This window comes from Sebastes umbrosus, chromosome 21, assembly GCF_015220745.1.
Source record: "Sebastes umbrosus isolate fSebUmb1 chromosome 21, fSebUmb1.pri, whole genome shotgun sequence".
Lineage (NCBI taxonomy): Eukaryota > Metazoa > Chordata > Actinopteri > Perciformes > Sebastidae > Sebastes > Sebastes umbrosus.
Window position 1 is genome coordinate 20,478,638 of NC_051289.1, and position 20,579 is coordinate 20,499,216.

At 42.0% G+C, this 20,579-nt stretch overlaps 1 protein-coding gene across 5 annotated transcripts in view; it reads left to right on the top strand.

Annotated features, from left to right (window-relative positions):
* The window catches only part of LOC119480373 (matrix metalloproteinase-16-like), a 167,393-nt gene that overhangs the window by 111,174 nt on the left and 35,640 nt on the right, over positions 1-20,579 (top strand). For all 5 annotated transcript variants that reach the window (XM_037756529.1, XM_037756527.1, XM_037756528.1 and 2 more), the window contains one exon: positions 1,695-1,999. In XM_037756529.1, coding sequence (XP_037612457.1) covers positions 1,695-1,999 — 305 coding nt within the window. The remainder of the gene's footprint in view (positions 1-1,694; positions 2,000-20,579) is intronic.

The following is a 20,579-nucleotide window of genomic DNA, read 5'->3' on the forward strand; positions in this document are numbered from 1 at the left end:
TATTAACTTAAAACAAATGTGCAGATAAATGTTTAGGTCACTATTAGTCATGTGAGAACATCAGCTGACCCAAACAAAGACCAGTTGGATTCATTCCTTCAGGTTCCCTCTGCAGATCTACCTGCCACACTATTGACTATTAAAACTGCTTACTCCATCATTTCTGCCACCAAAAGCTCTGCTTATTTTCTTAACAAGTACATTTCTGATGGTTTGTTTTTGTAGACTTGTCTTTTAGAATTACATAAATTCCATTTCTTTGTGTGCGTCTGTCAAAACAGAAAATCATCAGCTGAAAGTGAAAGTTTTGCTGAAACTTGTGAGAGCGTATTCAAAGCAAACACGTCTTCGCTAAAGTGGTAGTCGGCTGTCAGCGAGGCCGTCCTGAAAGAGCAGACATAGAAATAGAAGCAGTTTGTGGTGTTGGTTTAAGCAATTTGAACATTTTAAATGAAATTGCAGGCTATTCTGTGGCACACTATTTATATTTCATAACCAGCCTTTATGCTTCCCCTTTTCACTGAGTTTGATTCAATAATTAATCCGAGCTTACATACAATATTAATATGCAGTATATAAATGTGCCTGGCAGCGGTCGACGGTACCCGCCGTGCAGAAGGAGCCGAGCAAAAGACGTTCTGATAATATTTATTCCTATTATGGGAAATGACAGGCAAACACAGACGCTGTGAAGAAGTAAAAAAGAAGAAGGGAACAAAGGAGAAGAGGTGACGGGGAGTACGCCGAGGAAAATGGGATCCTTGAAACTACTTGAAACACCTGAGTAAGAGAACTAAGAGGAAAAGAAAAAGGAATCGGCACTTTATTGACACACTTATCAACCGATCATCAGCCGACCTAACTTCCACCTAACTCCGACCCAGAGTGTTGTGTGTTTACAAGCGTCTAAGTTGGATGATGTAAACTATACCTATATCTGTTTATCCCGAGAGAGAAACCACATTTTAATAGAGCGTGACAGAGAGAGATTTTTGGAGCGAATAAAAGTGGAGTGGGGTCTTCCTGATTGCTCCAAACCAGACTGGGGTTCTCAGCAGGCAGTGGGCTGTTGATAATCCTTAATTAGAAAATAAATTCCAGTGGCAGGGAATCGTCCCGTCCTCTCCACACCTGCAGCAACTCAAAGTCGGCGGGGGAGGACTCAGCTGTTTTCTCTCGCAAATCGCTCCATTTAGCTCTCTGTTGGCGAACACGATGAGCGTGAAATGGCAGCACGCAGGGGGAACGATGATAGTGATTTTTTTCTCTTTTTTTGGCATAGTGTGATGTAGATTGACGTGCAGCAGTGTGCTCTTTTTACAGCCTTTGTGTTGGTAACACTTCTACCAAAGTGTATTATTTTCTATCCCACCATATCTCATGCTTCAGAGGTGTATTTACTCTGCCCGATTAGATTCTAATCTTTAATTTTTCCTCTGAGTGGACATCCAGCAGAATAAGCCAACTCTTCGGTGTGTTTGTTTTACCAAACACACTGAGAACCCAAGAGTCTTATCAGAGCAATTTACAATAGATTTGCTCATCCTGACAGTTGAAGGAGAAATCCCGATTTCGAGGCTTACCGCGGCACGATGATAAGAGAAAATTATCTGGCTGTGTGAAATGTTTACAAAGACTTCTAGTGTTTTTGTTTTTTTATCAGTCTAACTTTTTCCCTCCCCGTGTCTCTACAGCATAAAGAACGTGACGCCCAAAGTGGGCGCCGAGGAGACCCACGACGCCATCCGGCGAGCCTTCGACGTCTGGCAGAACGTGACACCGCTGCGCTTCGAGGCCGTGCCCTACAGCGAGCTGGAGAGGACCAAGAAGGACGTGGACATCACCATCATCTTCGCCTCAGGTTTCCATGGCGACAGCTCGCCCTTTGACGGCGAGGGCGGCTTCCTGGCCCACGCCTACTTTCCAGGGCCGGGAATAGGAGGCGACACGCACTTTGACTCGGATGAACCGTGGACGCTGGGCAACCCCAACCATGACGGTAAGCAGTGATTAGTGTTCTTGGGAAACTTAATGATGGCGAGATGGTGTTAAACATCAGCTAAAGCCAAGTTCACACTACAAGACTTTCAAAGTCGGCAGTACTGTTCGCACTACACAACTTGCTGTCTTGTAATCAGAAGTCTTGAAGTCGTTTTGGCTACATGACTGACCGGCGTCAGTGGGGTCACACACTACAAGATCTTTCACCGGGAGGAACCGTTGTTTTGCCACGAAAACACACGCGAGAAATACAGTAAATGATGTGACATCATACGCGAGACATATTGCTGATGTTGTTGTTGGCACAAAATAGCCTGTTTCCACCGGTTTCCTCACTCTTTTATTTTATTTTACCCGTGTCTTGCGCTTTCATTGGCTGTAGGTCGTGGCCGGAGTCCTCGACAGGTCCAGATATTTAGCATGCTAGATATCTGGAATGTGTCTGTGAGGCATCGGCTCTTGGTTTGCGCCTTTGAGGAGCTCACACATGACGCTCGAGCTCCGATGTTTGAGCGGCGAGCCAACGCTGATTTGCCTCTGATCTGGGAGCTTTTGTCGGGGAGCTCCAAAAAACTGTCAGGGAGCGGAAAATCAAGGCTAAAGTCGTGTAGTGTGAACTAGGCATTACTCACATGGAATGGATTAACATATGAACGTAGAATGTGTTGACATTTTGAGTCGTCACTCCCCATAAAGAAACAGAGCTCAGCATAGCAGGGAGTGGAGAGTGACGATAATAACTTACCCCCTGAGGGGAACGCAGTCTCAGAGCCTACAGCTGGATGCTGAAGTGGAGCTGGGGCTTTTGAAATGCTGTATAAACAGCAGCAGCAACAAGTGACAGCGTAGCTTTCAGGTGAGCGGTGTGGCAGCAAAAGAATGAGTAGAGCCCCGGCTGCTTATGTACACCTCCATCTACTCTCACTGAACCACTGACGCTCTGCGAGCAGGTCTGATGCATTGAAGTGTCATGCCTGCTGGATATTGGTTTTGCTGGTTAGATTACCACTCTTATCCGGTGTGATTTGAGTTGAGGCTTGCTCAGTCCTCTCTCTCTCTCTTTTGAAAACATCAGAGCTTGCTGAGGGGATATCTTCCCCCTGGTGAACTATGGTAATCACAGCACCTCTCGCTCCACTGCGACCTCGAGCTTGTGCCCTAGCGGAGTACTTGCCCCTTGGAGCTTTACAGCTTGTCAGACTGGTGTGTAAGCCTTTAGCGGGGTCCGCGAGTCATTCTGTTGTGTGGGTTGCATGTTGAGCAGCTTCGTTGCTGTTCGGCATTGTGGTGCGGTCCAACAGGTCTCTACTGGTGTGTGTGTGTGGAAGAAAGTCGACTAAGCTTACTCCCAGGATGACCTCTGACCCCTGTGCAGCCTTCAGTGGGATGATGAAAGGGCTTTGTAAGAGAGTAGATGGAGAAATAGATGGAGGAAATACAGAAAATACTGTAAAGTAGACATAAAGTCAAATAGAGCAAATCCAAGCAGTGAAAGTTGAATGGATTCTTGGTTAATATTCTTGTCGCAGCAGGACAACATGTTTCCAAATTTGTGTTCACAACTGTGTTTTCAGCTCTCATCTTTGAATTCCTCATTAAATCTAAAGGGGCGAGCGTGCCCCGTGGTCCACCGAGACGACTCAAGAGGAGTCATCGCCGTTAAACCGAGTCACGAGTCAAAACAATGACGGAGACGACCGACGCGAGAGAGACAAGAAATGAGGACACGAATGAGAGGAAACGCAGACGAGTTAGTAGCAGGAAGCGAGCCGAGATGAGAGAGAGTGAAAAGAGAGGATGAGAGAGAATGGCGGAGCATCTCTAGACAAATATTGGAGGTTCAAGAGCTCACAAGAGAGACAGACGGAGAGGGAAAGACCGAGGAAGCAGCGTAGCGAGCAGTAAAGAAAACATTTGAAGAGGAGAAGGGAGAGAGGAGAGCAGAGGAGATGAGTGGGAGCTGTTGAGCACTACGCGTCGGAAATAGAAGTGAGGGAACTTGCTGTCGAAGACTGAATTTTAAGCAGGAGCGGAGGGGCTTTTGTTGCCTCAGATAATATGTCGTGAACGGCTATATTTAAGGCTTTTGAGGATGCGTAGCTTGATCGAACTGACAAGAATCACTCCCGCAGGTTGAGCAACACAATGGAAGTGATGACCTCGAGTAAACTATTGACGCTGCTGCTGTTTCATCGCCCGCATGATATGCTCATCATGTTAAACATATTTAAACACACATATATATACCCAGTCTGAGATGGGCTAACACACACACACAGGGTTGTCGTCCCTGCTGTCGCGCCTTGGAGGAAGGAGAAGCAGCTGTCATTGAAGGCAGTGATTCACCCCCTTCAACAACACTCACATACTCTCTCTCTACCCCTCAGTGCAATATTAATACAGCCTTGGTGCGGCCCACACTTCTGTGAAAGCATCCCATAATGCATGCAGTTCTGTTACGCACTCACAGCTGGCTTTTTTTTTTTTTGCCAAATATGAACACGCGCCGGCTGAATCCTGACTGCTCGCCGTGGCGGGACTCGAGGTGCTCTTTTTCCTGCATGAGTGTTACACTGAGATGAAAATCTGAAGGCTCATGCAGCTTGAAGCTGCCCATAGACAGGATTTTTTGCTCGAGGTGTATCTTCAAATTTCACAAATCCTATACCAAAAAATATTCAAAATATCAGGCAGTGGTATTGTTTCTTTGTCTTGCCGCAATAGCACAACTTCCTCGGGCGGGGTTACTACGAATTTAGCATCGTATAATGATCGTGTGTGCAACCAGTGTAGCATTTATCAGCTTAATATGTCCTGTAGGGATGATCATTTTGAAAAACATTGTTAACCGATAACTGACCCTCGTTTACAGATTATTAACCGACAAGATTAGTGTGTCGCATGCAGCGGTGCGCCAGCTGCAGTGTGTGAGCACAACAGTTTTTCTCAGCTTTTTTAATCATTATTAACATTTCTTTTAACCGATAGCGTTGATCGGTTAAAATGCTTAATGACGGTTAAAGGTTAAACGGTTAATTATTAACGTCCCTAATGTCGTGACATAATTGTGAAATGATATCGATCCTCTGCAGTATATCTGAGTCGGCACAATGCTTTCTTTTCTTTTAGTGAACACGTTTAAACTCTGAAATGCCTTTATAGCTCTTTGGCATTGAGAAGAGGTGTGTGGGTGTATTTATGTGTGTGTGGGTGTATTTATGTGTGTGTGTGATGCATTTCGGTACACACTGTTTAATCTTAGCCGTCTGTAGAACTGAAAGCTTGTCATAATGCAATAAAAAATACATTACAGGTTCGATTCCTGCTTTGTAAAAAATACAGCCCAACCGATACTGGATTCTTGAGGCCATTATTGATATCAGTACTTGATTATGATTAAAATCAAACAATATATTGAACTAATATTTTTTTTTACACAACTATAAGTATTGCGTTTTATTACCTTTTGTTTCAACTGTAAATTATGCAGCTTGCCAACATCTGATTTATCTGATAAGATACAGTTTTCACTCTGTTCATCTCAGAGTTTTCATTCACATATCTCTTTCAAAATTGCCGTGCCAGTTTTTTCTCACCAAACTTTGGCGTAAGTTTGGAGCGTTATTTAGCGTTCTTCTGACAAGCTAGCACGACATGTCGGTGCCTTTTAGGTTTTCTAGTTTCATATGTTATCAGTATCTTCACTCTGGCTGACTGAGCCTGCTACAACCTCTGAAAGGCAGATTGATAGCGGATTGTTAAGAGGTTAATTGTTTATATAATAAAAGATTGATAACCCTATTAAACTTCTTTATATCATTCTGAATAATATCTATACATAAAAAGACCTGGAACAAAATATAATAATAAAGTCAAATATGCATAAAATAAGGCCTATAAAATAATTATTGCTTCAGTTTACTGCTCTTTTGCATAAAGGTATATTTTCCTCGTCACAGTAATCAATTAAACTGCAGCATATCTATCAGCCAATATCAGATTTTTGACACCGTATATCAGCCTAACCGAAATATGACCTGTAACAGCCAGTAGATTGGAAAGCATTGGCTCATAATGTTATTTCAGTTGGACAAAATCAATTTGGTTATATATATTTTTCATCTCCAAAATACATTGTTTGAATAAAAAGCAGCATGTTAGATGTTCATTTTAATCTATATATTGTCTCATAATCTCTGCAGTACAGTTAGATAATTCAATATATTTCCAATGCAACTAGCTTCAAGGATTTGTAATCCATCTATCATCCATCTCCTCTCCTCCTGTATCCATGCTTTGTAGGGAACAGCTGGGAATGATGTAATTTTACCTCAGAACAGCACATGATGTCTGTGTGTCTGGCTTTTTTTTCCTTTCTCATCTCTTCTTCTTTTTAGTCTCCTCTCCCTCCTTTTATGTGTTTGAAAAGTTACATACACACACACTGGAGATGAGATCCCGTCCAGTAAGCTGCCCGTGCCTGTCACGCCTAATCCCCCTACGCCGTTGTTGAGAGGGATCAGTCGTCCCGGCGACCGTTGCCAGCATCGCGCCGTGGATGTTATTGTTGTTGTTTTGGATGATGACGTCACTGATGCACACTGGAGGATTAATCCCTGTCTGCATGGCGATAAACACTCTCAAACACGGGTTAAAGTACTCACACATACACTTTCTCTCTCTCTCTCTCTCTCACACTCACACATGCACATCTGCACTGTTTTGTCTGCACCTTCGCTCACGCTGCAACTCAGGCATCTGAGGATAGAGGATTACTCCAAAGTTACATTCAGTGGGATTTTTAGCACACACAGCAGAACGAGGTTCTTATTAGGATTAGCTAATGGCATTTTTACGACAGATACACAGTGCGCAGCGGCTGCTTTCTGTACGTGTGATGCTTTTATCGTAGGGAAGAGAAAGTGGTGTGATGTCAGCAAAATCAAACACATTAAAAAAAAAAAAGGCACAAGCATCAAGAAAGTGGTTCTGATCTGAGGATTTTTTTTTATGCAAAATGTTGATTCCTTCTGGAAACAAGTAAAACAGTTTCTCAAGGTGTTGCATATTTTAGTGGCTGTTTGTTTTCACCGTAGCGTTGCATTCATCTGCCAGAGCCCATGCTGTTTTGAAATATCTACCTCTTGTGACTTTCTGCTACATCACCTTCATCAAGACAATTATTTGACTGTAGACATTATCTCAGCCAAGTAACCAGAATCCCAATCAATATAAGCACCTGGATTCATCCTCAGGCTTTCTTTGACTTAAGTTTGATCTTTTAATTTGATCTTGAGTCCCTTTTTAAATATGAACCAATAAATCCATATGAATCAGCTTCTATCATATAACAATCAGCATGACATGGATATTCGATTATGGCGTGCGTGTAGAGCTAAATTAATTCATTGATTGATCGATAAGACGATCAAAAGAAAATCGTTTCTGTTTGTATTCTATATTATTTTATTAGTTTTTTTTTCGTCTGCAATTGTTGCACGTTTACTCACCGACCCTGAAACTTTCGTCCGTCATTAAAGTTTTGTTCGTTTATCCACGTTTTTTCACATCGGATTAAAAAACGCATTCAAAAAATACGGACTTGGTGTGCAAAGGCGTTATGGTACGTGTCCACAGCCTCCGTCCTTTCAAGGCTTCCCATTCATTGTCTGTAAGCAGCCGTGCAATGCATTCTGGTAGCGTGGCGGCACGATTCGAGAGACGGGGCGTCAAGTTGGCCGCTCCTCATTTGCACAAAGTTGAGGTCTAGTCTACTTTATGCAAATCACGGGCGTCCGACGGGACTCGCCGCCTCTGGAAACTCCCTAGAAACTTTTAGACTAACCGTTGTTGATCTAAAATAAAGACAGATTTAGCAACTGCATGACTTATTTTTCACATAAAATGTTTTCAGAAACAGATGGTGAACTACTTTCATGATATAAGAGAAGAAAGATTCCAAAGGAGGCACCATGTTGGTTCCAATTTGAAAGCTGGGAGCAGCAGCCCACGAGGGAAAGCGTTTGTCCAATCAGGTGCCTAGTGACCTGCGTCTAGTGGCAACCCATCAAGCGTCCAATGCTGGGAAGCAGGGCGATCCCTTGCGACGTGGCATTAATGCAGTTGCAGCACCTGTAATGTAACAACAACAGCAGCAGTGTTATCTGTGCATCATGACCATGAAAGATCTCTAGGGAAGTGAATCTCACATTCATCCTCTGTCAGGCCCGTGTTATTCCCTTTACTTCACACTAAACACGTGCTATGGTTGTCAGTGGACTCCATGATCACACCACACATGCCAGACAAACCCCGGCGCCAGAACCTTTTATGTGCAGCATATCATGCCTGAGAAGAAGAGTTCAGAGCACCAGAGAGTGAAGCGTGTTTGACACAGCGGTTTGGAGAAATCCTTTTTCTATGAAGACTAACTGACGGATTTACCCATTTTCCACCCTCCCTCCTTTCTCTCTCATACGCTACAAAGTGCGTCTCAGCCTTTGGTGCTGCTTGAACAACGGAGCTTGCAGTTGAGGGAAAAGGATTTGTTTAAGCAATATTTAAATGAAGCAACGTTTCCAACAGTGGATTATAGAGGCACTTTTGGCTTGAGGAAATTGTTTGTGGGTTTCATTCCATCATAATCAAACTCTGTTCATATCAGATCGGTCTCGTTAACGAAGTGGAACACATCTCCAATTGACAGAGGAAGTAAATTGGGTATCTATTCCCTGGAAGTTGGCAAATGAGAAGTTGTACTTGACATGTGCGTGGATGCTGTATACGAGAAAGATCAACATTCTTGTTAATTTCACAAAATTGAGCAACATCCCGGATGATTTTTTTGTACTGTTGATTGGAGTATCCATGCTGGAGGTAGATAACAACACTGTTATGTAACCTGTTGGCACCTTAGACTGATCAGTTCCATGTTTTTCTGTCTCTCTTTGAGCATGTCTATGAGGGACAAAATCAAATATCAAGAAGAAACACCGACTGATGTGGTCTGTTCTTGGATTTTTTTTTCTCTGTACATCCCACTCTCTGTCTATATCATCACATTATTGTGTTAAGGATTGCACAATGATCGCTGCTAGCTTATTTTAGCCAGGATGATGCACAGTGAGAGACAACAGGGAAGGAGTGCGCGGGGGTGGATGATAAGCCAATTTTCCCCATTGAGAGTGCAACATCCCTTGGGGGCAAAACCAGGAGAAGTGGTCCTGGAGCTCCTGTATAGCTGCCCTACATTCCTAGACTGCTTGGCTTTAGAGACTGATGGATGAATAGCTGTGAGGGATCAATAGATGGAAGGATAGATAGGCGCATGGGAGAATAAACTAAAGACATAATAGGTTACAATGAGGGAGGGCAGGGGTTGGATCTGAAAAACTATGCAGGGAGAGTAAGAAGATGAAATACGATTGGATGAAACGTCGCGGAAAATGTTTGAACAAAGGTAAAATCGTGATGGAGAGCGCTGGAGGGCAGAAAGGAGAGGATTGTGGAGGGATTTAGTGTGAACACAGGATAAGGGGGAAAAAAACCTGGAACTGGAGATAGAGATGATTAGATTGTCTTTTCATCAGAGCTCAACGTGCCACAACCACTTTTGAAAGGGAGCGCATTTGCAGGAGGCGTTTTTTTATTTGACAGTTTTCCATTTCTGCACAAAAAAGAAGAAAGGCCAACAAGAACACGCTCATCCGTGCTTTATCACAAGGTCATCTTTGTGGGCTGAGGCCGCTGTGTTTTTCTTTGTGAAAAATCAAAGCGATGCACGCAGGCATAGATAAGACAGATTCCATTTTGACTTTCAGTCACACCGAGGCTGATTGGATTTTACAAAACAAAAAAACAGCTTGGCACCAGAAAAAGTTTCATCAGTGCCACTGCATACCATGACTGTACACAAACACCCAGAGGGTGACTTATAAGGCCTGGTATGCCTTCAAGGACCTCCAGTAATATCAGTGAAAACTATGTAACATAACACAGCGTGCAAGCTAGACCTACACACAGGAAATGAGAGATTCCAGGGCTTTATTATTTTCTTCACCCTTGCCCCTCAAAATGAGCCAAAGGGGTTAGAAAAACACACGGTCACCAGGAGGAAAAATACGCCAAGAATTTATGTTTCCAGGTATTGGGATTAGATAACGGGGGATGGGTCGGTGGGGCACTCAATAACAGAGTGATGATTGGCCGAGGGAGGGGTTGTCGGGATGGGCTCGACATCGATCAGCTGATTGATTGATGGTCGCGGGAGAAAAGCTCGGCTCCCCGGCATCGATTGGCAGAACGGTTTATCATTGACGTCCAATCCTGTAACTTGATTGTACATTCAAAGCGGCCGTCATTTTGGGTGTTTTTACTAGCAGACAATGAAAGGAGATCAATCTTCTGCTTCTTAGTCGTGGACAGTGCAGGCATTGTTACGTGGAGCAGCCTCTGTTGAGTCAGGGTATTGTGCAGAAAGGAAAAACCGAAGAATAGATACAAAAAAAGTGTGGAGATGTTTAGGAGCATATGGTGTCCTTGCATTTTATTTTTAGGTTGCTACTCCTCCCGGGTTGATGAGGAGGAAGCAGCGGACTCTTTTCCAGCCCTTTTCTCTTTTTCTTTTGTTCCTCACTTGTCACTCTCGCACTCACACTCTCCATCAAGTTCAGTGGGCTTAGTTGGCATGTCGCTTGATGTGAGTTTCCAAAGCACAGTTAAAGCTGTTGAAATATTAATGACTAAAGAAGAAACTGTAAAAAAAACAAACGAGAATAAAAACGTAACCGATTCAGATGTGCGGGTGACTGTTTATCTACAAAAAAGCAAAAGAAAGAAATGGAAAAACCCACTTTATTTGCTTGATTTACTTGATGATATTTCCTGCATGCTGTCTATTTTTTTTGTGGCAGGCAGTAACTCATTTAACAGCCAGCCCTACCCCAGAGTGAAAAGTAATTTCTCCTTGTTGTCCAGACATTGAAATCACAGTGTATTATTTTTCCAAATGGAAAGAATGTCTCTTCATGTTGGTTGGACAAAGTTTTAGGAAATTAAGTTTATGTCTGGAGAGTGAGGTCCGTCTGTCTGCTGTCAGACTACGGTCATTCAGTCTGTACATCATCTTTTTTAGGTAACACATCACTTAGTCTGCCGCTGAATGTTGTTCCCTTGCCGCAAGAGGCGTGTTTTTGTTTTTCTTTAGTTATAATTTGGTCTAATGTTCCGAGTGAACTCTGTGTCTTGTTTGGTTTTGTTTCTATGTTCACTTCTTCGCAGGACAGGGCTTGATAATTTTAATTGGTCGAGTCATTATTTTTTATGTGAATCCAGATCTTTTTAAATGTTTTTTAAATGTTAGCGTGAGTGTGTGCTCTGGCCCTTAAAAATTAGTTTGCAGTAGCGCTGTCGCAACAACAGCAATATAGACAAGCCAACTGCAGGGGATGGCAAGCAGCCGCCACTCCCGCTATGTACACGTTTTTTTCTTTTTTGAATTCTTTACAATGGGAGTGCCGCATTTTTACACTTTGCTAAAAACAGCAGCAGCGTTATGAGGTGCTGAGCATCTATTCTGTGCCGAATGCTGCATGTTTGGTGTTTTTTTTTCTGGTCGCAGAGTTAAAAATGTTCAACTTTGGTTAAAACTCTACAATGACCAACTGCTACATTTTACTTGTAAGCTACAGGTGCTGAACAACAACAATGGAATAAAAATGAATACACATAGACTGACGGGTCCGTCCAGTAATTTGCAAAAAAAACGTTGCAATAATACCATATAACCCGTTGTCAATCATAATAACCACAGGGGAAATTCCTTCAGCCCTAGTTTACAGAACTCTGTGTGCAGAGTTACAGTTAGATTTTTGTCCCAAGACTAGAGACCAGAGCCCCAATATGTCACTGAAACACAGTGCATTACATTCTTTGAGTAAATGAAATTTTCTATCCCAGTATGATTCAGTATATAAACTGAACATACAAACATACAATTATGTATTGCAATACATAATTGTATTATTTTTGCAACACCTCTGTCCTTCGGACCAAACAAAACTCTGAAGATTGTTCAAAAATTGTAATAATATGAAACCCATGAACTATCTTAAGTGGTATTAGGATTTGAATTGAATCCTGGTATGGTATACAATGAAAAAATAGAAAAAAATAAGTGTATAACTAAACAGTTTATGCTATTTGATTTCCAGCTGTATGAAATTATAAGTCATTTTAGAAAGTGAGTCAAGTTAACTTTGACAGAGTGCACGTTTGACCTCCCTTCTTTAGTCATAAAGAAGCGTGTCGTCTGCGTAGAGGATTCGCCTTTTTTGTATTAAATTAGATGAGCTATTCGTAATTCTTTTTATGTCACAAACCCATTGGCTAGAATATTGACAAAACTGATATCCAATCCTGTTGTTTTTGTCTTCCTGCTCTTGCTCAATTAAAGTGTAACCAAGAAAAGTTAAATAATTCCTCCCTCTTTCAAGGTTGTTCAGCTTCTCAGATAACCTTCCTTCATCATGCAGCTAGAAAGCTCTTCAATCTTTCCTATGTCCTTCTGTCTCTATCTTTGTTCCTCTATCTCCCCTACTCTGCTGCTGCCTCATGCTATCTCTCGGAGAAAACAAATGGGGAGAATCAGATGCTTTTTCTTACCACAGGAGCAGATCTTTATCTTTTACTGGAAGCATGTGTGTGTGTGTGAGTCCTGAGGACATCCAGCATGGCTACGTTTGGGCAGGCAGTAGGAACAGTATTGATGGTTGGGTTACTGTAAGTAGAAGAGTTTGTGGGAGGACACAGGCGGTAAAACAGCACAGAAAGCTACACACACACACACACACACACACACACACACACACACACACACACACACAAACACACACACACACACACACATACACACACACAAACACACACATTTCAAGGGTGCTGGAAGAACTCACTACCTTGTAGGCAGTTTATCTCACGGATGCAGTATGACAGTTGACATTACATGATGTAACACTATGATATGATACAGCGCAATATAATAGATCAGTGTAGGACACTACATGATCCAGTCCAGGAACATGATGAATATATTTGATACATTATTTTATACCACAATAGATGGATATTTTACAATATACAGCACATTACATATCTGTGAGATATGATAATACTGCTCAGCAAGTTTTTTTCGTCCCTGACTGTGCCTGTTGGGCAACATTGAGGCTGTCCTAACCTGTAACTGGTGGAGGTTGTTGGGGCAGTACATAACCTAATTTGTAACATTTTGGTTGCTTAAAAATGTCTTATTTAGCGTTCAGTTGTACATAGCTCCACCCTCTCGTGTCACTTCTGGTTGCAAAAAACCAAGATAGCGACGGTCAAAAACCAAGATGCTGTGGCTTCAAAACCGTAGTACACAAACCAATGGGTGACGTCATGGTGACTACGTCCACTTCTTATATACAGTATATAGACAAGACAAGTGCAGACACTATTCAGGGATGGAAAGAATACTGTCACATTCTCTGCATCTTTTCACAATTAAAAATATGAATAAAATACTCAGTAAAAGACAAATAACATTCACATAGTTTAGAGACCCTTGACTTCATTTTGTCCAGCCCATTTCTGAATCCAAACCTGCGCTATTGGAGGCATCAGTGTTATTAGAAACCAGGACTGAAAATCATAGTACCCTGTACCTGTGTCGGAATATCACTTGGTTCCCTAGATAGTAAATAAATAGAGACAGACTGCTTTATGGTGCAAATCTGGAGCTGAATATTTCAGACTTTGCAGCACTAGCAGGTGGTGACTTGAGTTAAAGACTCATAGAGGAAAAAAAAAATTCCAGTGTGTAAGCTCTTTACTAAAGCCAAAGCTGCCAGTAATAGGGAGGGGTGAGGTGCAGAAATTGTTTTTATGGCAGAAAGCCACAGAGTTTATGGGATATGTAGTTTTTAATTTGAATTGTAGGTAATATTAGCTGTGACAATAGCACAGGTGTGAGATAATGTGTCTTGACCATCTATATGCTAGTGTTTTAATTAGTTAGATACAGCACCTTTTAATACCTTTTTTATTGTGTGCAAAAACATGTCGGTGGTTGCACACCATGTTGGTTTAATTTCCAACTATGAATACCACTTTTGAGAAAGATAGGGGATTTGAATAATTGCTCTCACAAAGAAAATGAAATGAAGAGAAAGAAAGCAGAGATATATCACCATGCGTTCCTGCCCACCAGGCTGCCACTAGAAATAGACGGCCGCCTACTGACAGCAGCATCAACTTCCACGTGGGCGGCCGTACTCTCTTCCGCCCCCACACGAATACACACACGCACACACTTAACACTCTGAGAAGCACACACACACGCGCACCTGGGGAGGCTCGCCCTCCCACTAGTCAGTCAGATGCTTTCATAACCTCGTACCCATAATCCTTAGCAAACAAAAAGTGTAAACAGCCCTGCCTCGTCCTGAGAGCACAGTTTTATCACTCTTCAAGGAATGTGTAGCTTCTTTAGTGATGTGTGGTCTGTTTTTGTATTGAACGGATGAATTAGCCATGTTATTATCGATGTTATACATTTCTAAGGGAACATTGTTTTTTAAATCTTACGCTTTGGCACACTAGTGACCAACTGAGCAGCTCATAAAAGCTCAATAAAAATCGCACCCTATGTTACTATTTACAACATTAAAAGAAAATGTGTTTGCTACAAACCCAGACAGTCACTCATAACCTGCGTGCATTAAGACCTCAGGCTAGTGACACATCCACAAAGGCAGCCTTTTTCAGTAAATATCAGATTTGTAGTTCTGCATTCCGGAAGAAAGTCTCACCTAACGATGCTCCTTTTGGTCACAAAAGCAGGGAGGGGTTTTGGCAACAGTTTGAAAGCAGTGAACATTTTTATTTACTCCACAAAAACATAGAAAAGGCTGAAGAAAATGTGTGTGCTCCCTGCTTAGATTTTGCAGTTGAAACATTTGAAATTGCTGAACTATTAAGATGACGAAAGTTGAAGCTTTTGTTGACAGTTGAAATACAAATGCTGAAAGATGTTGAAATGTCAGCTAAAATGAAAGTGCTTACTGAAGTCGAAGTGTAAGTGTGAAGTTGAGGTGAAAGTGCTGAAAGGAGTTAAATATTCAGTTGAAGTTTGAGCATTGTGAGGAGTGGAAATGGCAGCCGAAGTGTCCGTGATAAGTTCAGCTGGAAGTGTCAGTGAAAGTGGAAGTCATGAAAGGAATTGCTGCAAGTTCAAGGGCATAAACTGGAATGTAATGACTTTGGCTAAAGTGCAAGCACTGAGAGCAGTTGAAGTAAATTGTGTATGAACAGTGAATATTTTGTGAGTTGTTGTTTTTGTTGTTGTTGTTCAAAGAGACTTGAGACCTGAAAGGGTTTGAAGTGTCAGTTGAAGTGCAAGCATTGAGAAGAGAAACATCAGTTGAAAAGAAAGAGATGAACGCAGTTAAAATATCAGCTGATGTATAACCACTGAAAGCAGTTGAATTATCAATTGAAGAGTAAGAGATGAAAGGAGTTGAAGAGTAAAAGATGAAAGCAGTGGACATGTCAGCTGATGTGTGAGTGATACAAGTAGTTAAAATGTCAGCTGCAAAGTTGAAACAGATTGAAACTTCTGAAACACTTCCATTTTAGCTATTTTTTTTACTTCTCAGTATTCATATTTCAACAGCCACTTCAACTTTGTAGTAAGCATTGATGGGAGAAGTGCCAGTTGGCAACTGTGGAAAAGCAGTGAAGATTTTATTTTTTTCTCATAGAAGATAGTAGTAGCAATAGAAGTAACAAGCCAGGAGTCTGTAAAAGTTGAGGATGTATTTGGTGGTGGGTTATCACTTGTTTGCTGAACTTAGCGGAGAACCTTAATGACTTATGGAGGGTCCAATGTGAAGCTCTACAACAGTGCTTCCCAACTTATTTTCCCTGAAGCCCCCCTACTTGTATCTAAGAAAAGCTGATTCCCTCTGACATCATCACCAAATCCTTGAACAAAATCCTCAATTTGAATTCAGTGTGATTCAAATGAGTTCATGAGTTTTTATTAAATCAAATTTCTTTAATGAATAGATCGCGTCAGTTTTGTCAACATGATTAAATTGTTGACATCTTGACGGATTCGCCAAGTAAATGCAGATACATAATATGATCTCTTTTTTTGTAACGACTTAATGAATTTACTATAATAGTGTTAGAGCCAAAATTTTGTTTTTGTTATTGTGGTTACATAATTGTAATTTGGTTGTGTTGTTAGATTACTGCTAGACCGCCCCGTTAATACAGGTGCGGGCCTCCCTTTGTGTGCGTCAAGCGGGAGAGCAATACGTTTTTGACCGTAGTGAAAATGTTGTTTTTGAAAGGCTAAACGCCAACAAATATGGGTTGAAGCAGAATATTTCATCAGATTTTGCTACTAAGTAGCAAAAACATATATCTTTTTAAATAGTTTTTGATGTACCAACCTTTGTATAAATTATCCAGTAAGTGTGTTATTATGATTTTAGTTATACATGAGCACATATCATTTTGACAACCTCAGAGCAGACAAATCCTGGCCAGGTTGGGAACCACTGCTCTACAAAGTTTACCTAGACCACATTAAATGAAGAGCATTATTGAACAAATTGATCAGATCTGTACTATATTTTTTTGGCTTCTTGGGTTTTTTCTTAGGTTTATTGAAAACTGTGTTACATTATTATGTTATATCTCTCTGACTAGTTTACTGGTACACACTGAGTTTCGAAAGTTTTCTCCAGCATTGTTTTGGGGAAGTAACATTACTGTTTGCTGTGTCCATAGACACAGCTGCAGAAGTGTGTGCTGAACCATTGCTTGCGAATGCATTATTAATGATTAATGATCACAATGAAAATGTACACACATCCCCGTCTCGCTCACAGGTGCTGCACAGAGATAAACATGACAAGAATAAAGGATGTCCTTTCCTTGGCAGCATTTTTTTTTTCTCTCCTTTCTGTCGGTTTATTTTCCTCGAGTCCACAGGAACGGCCAATATTTGGATCCCTGGCAACGTTCCACACACAGAATTTACTCTGTAGCAGTCTCTGTAAATAAATAATTACTCCAGTTTACATATGTTGCTCCCGTCAGCCGGGGTTTTGTTCTCTGACAAGCTTGTGAGAATTAAGTGTAATAGATTCAACAGCACAAGTGTTGCTCAACCAATGTCAACAGCCTAGAGCTAGGGGAGCTGAGGGAGAGAGAGAGGGCAGGCAAATAGTGAAGGGGTAGAAGAAGAGGGGAGGGAGGAGAGCAAGTGGAGCAACAGACCGGTCTCTATAGGATAGTGTTGCTCAATGGATACTGCCAGGGTTAGGACATTGATTAACACTGGGGGTAATCGTGCCAACAGTGGATTCATCAAAGTTTCCACTGGTCATCACCAGTGGGCAACCTCTGGGTCTGTAAAGTGAAGCCGATGCAGAGTTGCCTTAAACTTGCATTCTTTCTATTATCCAGCAGGGGGCGACTCCTCTGGTTGCAAAAAGAAATCAGATTGTATAGAAGTCTATGAGAAAATGAGCCTACTTCTCACTTAATTTATTACCTCAGTAAACATTGTAAATGTGAGTTTATGGTCTCAATCGCTTTTTCAAGTCTTCTTCAATACAGCATGATGTTCATTTAGTAAATCATGGTCCCATTTAGAGTCAAATAGACCATAAAGCAGGGGATGCTTTAGGGCGGGGCTACCTTGTGATTGACAGGTTACTACCACAGCGTTGTCCGGTCTGGGAGTTGGGTGTGTTTTAGAACTTTTCACTTCTGGTTGCAAAAAACCAAGATGGCAACCGCCAAAATGCCAAACTCAAGGCTTCAAAACAGTGGGTGACGTCACGTTGACTGGTCATCACTGGTATTTTTCAAATATCAAACAAATTCCAAGCAGAAAGGGTCAAATAATATGGTAACTTTAGTGTGAGGTGATAGAATTTCAGGGAACTTTACAAATTTATTACACTTTATATCATATTAGGTGGTGTTTTCTAACTTTATTTGTAATGGAAACTGGGCTCACTTGAAAACTTGTCAAAGCTGACTGAATACTGAATAGTGATGGTAGGGTGCCACATCTAATCACCACTTTTTATTGGTTGCAAATACATAATCTAGGCCACCAACAACAACTGTGCCCAAAACAAACCAGAAAGGAATGATATTTTCACTCCAACTTGGTTCCTGGAATTTCACATGTGAAAACCTCGGTGTTTATACTCGTGGTGCTGTAAGTTGATTTGTAAGTTGGTGAAATGCAGCAAATGGCACACTATGTGTTTCTGTTTTGTCCTGTGAGGGTTGGAAGCAGAGAGGGTGTCAAAGTGAGGCAAGCAGCAGAATGCACCCATTGTACTTTGGCTGCATTCTCCACAATGGTCACTCTGTCATGTCAGGCACACAGCTCTGTTTTGACAGCCAGCAGAGTTCTGTGTGTGTGCCCAGGGCCCTCTGAGCCAGGCACTGGCTGAACCACTTGGGTCGAGATTCTCTGGCAGCTTGTCAGTACAGCACAGCACTCCTGGAACGGCCAGTGCTCTCGCTGCTGCCTCTCCGGACCCTCTGCTTTTCCTCCTCACTTCACATATCTCCAGCTTCCTTCGGGGTGAAGGTTGTTCTGATTTCTGATGACGTATACCGGACCGGCTCAGAGAAACAACCAGTGTCACAGTATTGTGAACTTCAACTCCGCTAGTGGATAACAGTTGATTTCCTTCCTTTTCCTTTTCCTGCTCTCCACTGTTGAGCTACCAGCCAGTGTCAGAGACGGTAGAATACCTAACAGCAGTGTCACTTCGCATTTTAGCTTTTTTCAGGTGGTTCACCCCCTCTATTCCATGTAACTGAGGTTCTGCATGAACAGGACTTTGACATAAATTAAAGATTTGTATTGACGCTGCTGTTACATAAGATGGTTTCCTCTCTGTGTGGAATCAAGTCACATCAATTGAACTCGAGTCAGACTCAAGGCACCAATTTGATGAGTTGAGACTTGACTTGACAAAATCAGAAAAGACTCGCAACTCAACCTGGACTTTTACACCAGTGACTTCACCTGGACTTGGTCCCATCTCTGCCACACAGATTCATGAAATGTGTTCATCAGTGATTCCCAACCAGGGGTGCAACACTAGTCGACATGTTATAATTGATAGGGGGCATGAAAACAACTTAACAAGTGAGCAGAGTCTAAGCAGTTAGCTATTAGTAATGGATAAATGGTTGAAACATCCAGATTCTGCCACTCCAAATTGTAGTAGTAGAACTGCAAACTTGACCTAACGCTTCAATTGTATGGAAAAACTTTGTAAAACATTATCCACTTTTATATAATTAGTAGTGTTAAATACCATCCCGTTATATGCAATAAACTGAACATTAGGGATGTCACAAGAACCAATACTTAGGTATCACATCAATACTAAATAATACTAAATTGTGCTGCTTCCGGGCTGCTAACAGCTAACGTTAACTGGCTCTCGTCTTGTCGATTTCAACGCGGGGAGGTGCCATTGATTTACATTATGATGTAATCAGGCTCTATTCAGTAAAAATGAGTATTGGGAGAAGGTAAATTCCGATGTTATCATGATGCGGTCAAATGTAATCTTGTAAAATGTAGTTTCAACATGATGGTGGTGTTGACGATTCATCTCTCAGGGCTGTGGGGAACATTAAAAAGATTTGGAACCGCTGCCCTACTGCCCCAAAAGGTTTTAATTAACCCCTTTTTGCACTTACTTTACCGTGCAGCACAGATTTTTCCAAAGACCTTTCCTGAAACTGCACTGTCAGCCGGCCAGGGAGTTGTGGGAGCTGAACAATGGGAAACATTTGAGGTCTTCTGGGACAAAGAGAGTGCTTATGCCTGCTTAGACTTGGACGGAAAAACAACAGCAATGAGATAACAGCGGTAACAGTCGCAGCTGTGTTTTCTAAAGAAGGGGTGGAGGAGTTAAACATGTTCGGTCTCTGCTTGGCACCCATAATTGGAGGTTGTTATAGTGTTGTTTGCGGGCTTTCGCAAGTTTAAGATGTTGATATTAACGGTGCAGGGGTTGTTGAGTTTTTTGAAAGCTTTCCTGACTGGAGAGAAAAAAAAAATGGTCTCTTGATAAATCAAGACGAGCGTGATAATGAACATCCGAAAGGGAAAACTTGCATAGAAGAATCGAGAACCCAACAAGTGGACAGCCTACCGGGCTGACGTCAGATGTCATGTATTGACTGAACCGCGGGTGCTTAGTTAAACAGTAAAGAAGCAAAGAGGGTTACAGGCCCCTCGAGGCCCGCGCTGACAACCTGAGCTATTATTGCAATTGAACAGCGGCGTCCAGGGCCCCATATCTGATTTGTGGGCCGGTGTGTGTTTGTTTTCTGCGTGTTTATGTCTGAAACCCCCGGTATTCCCATGTCACATCATGCGCCCCCAGCCAGCAGACGGGCTGTAGCAGCAGTGGCATGTGTGCAGGGAGGCGGTAAATTATGGAGAAAGAGGCAGGTAGAGGTTTCTGGTTCCTAAT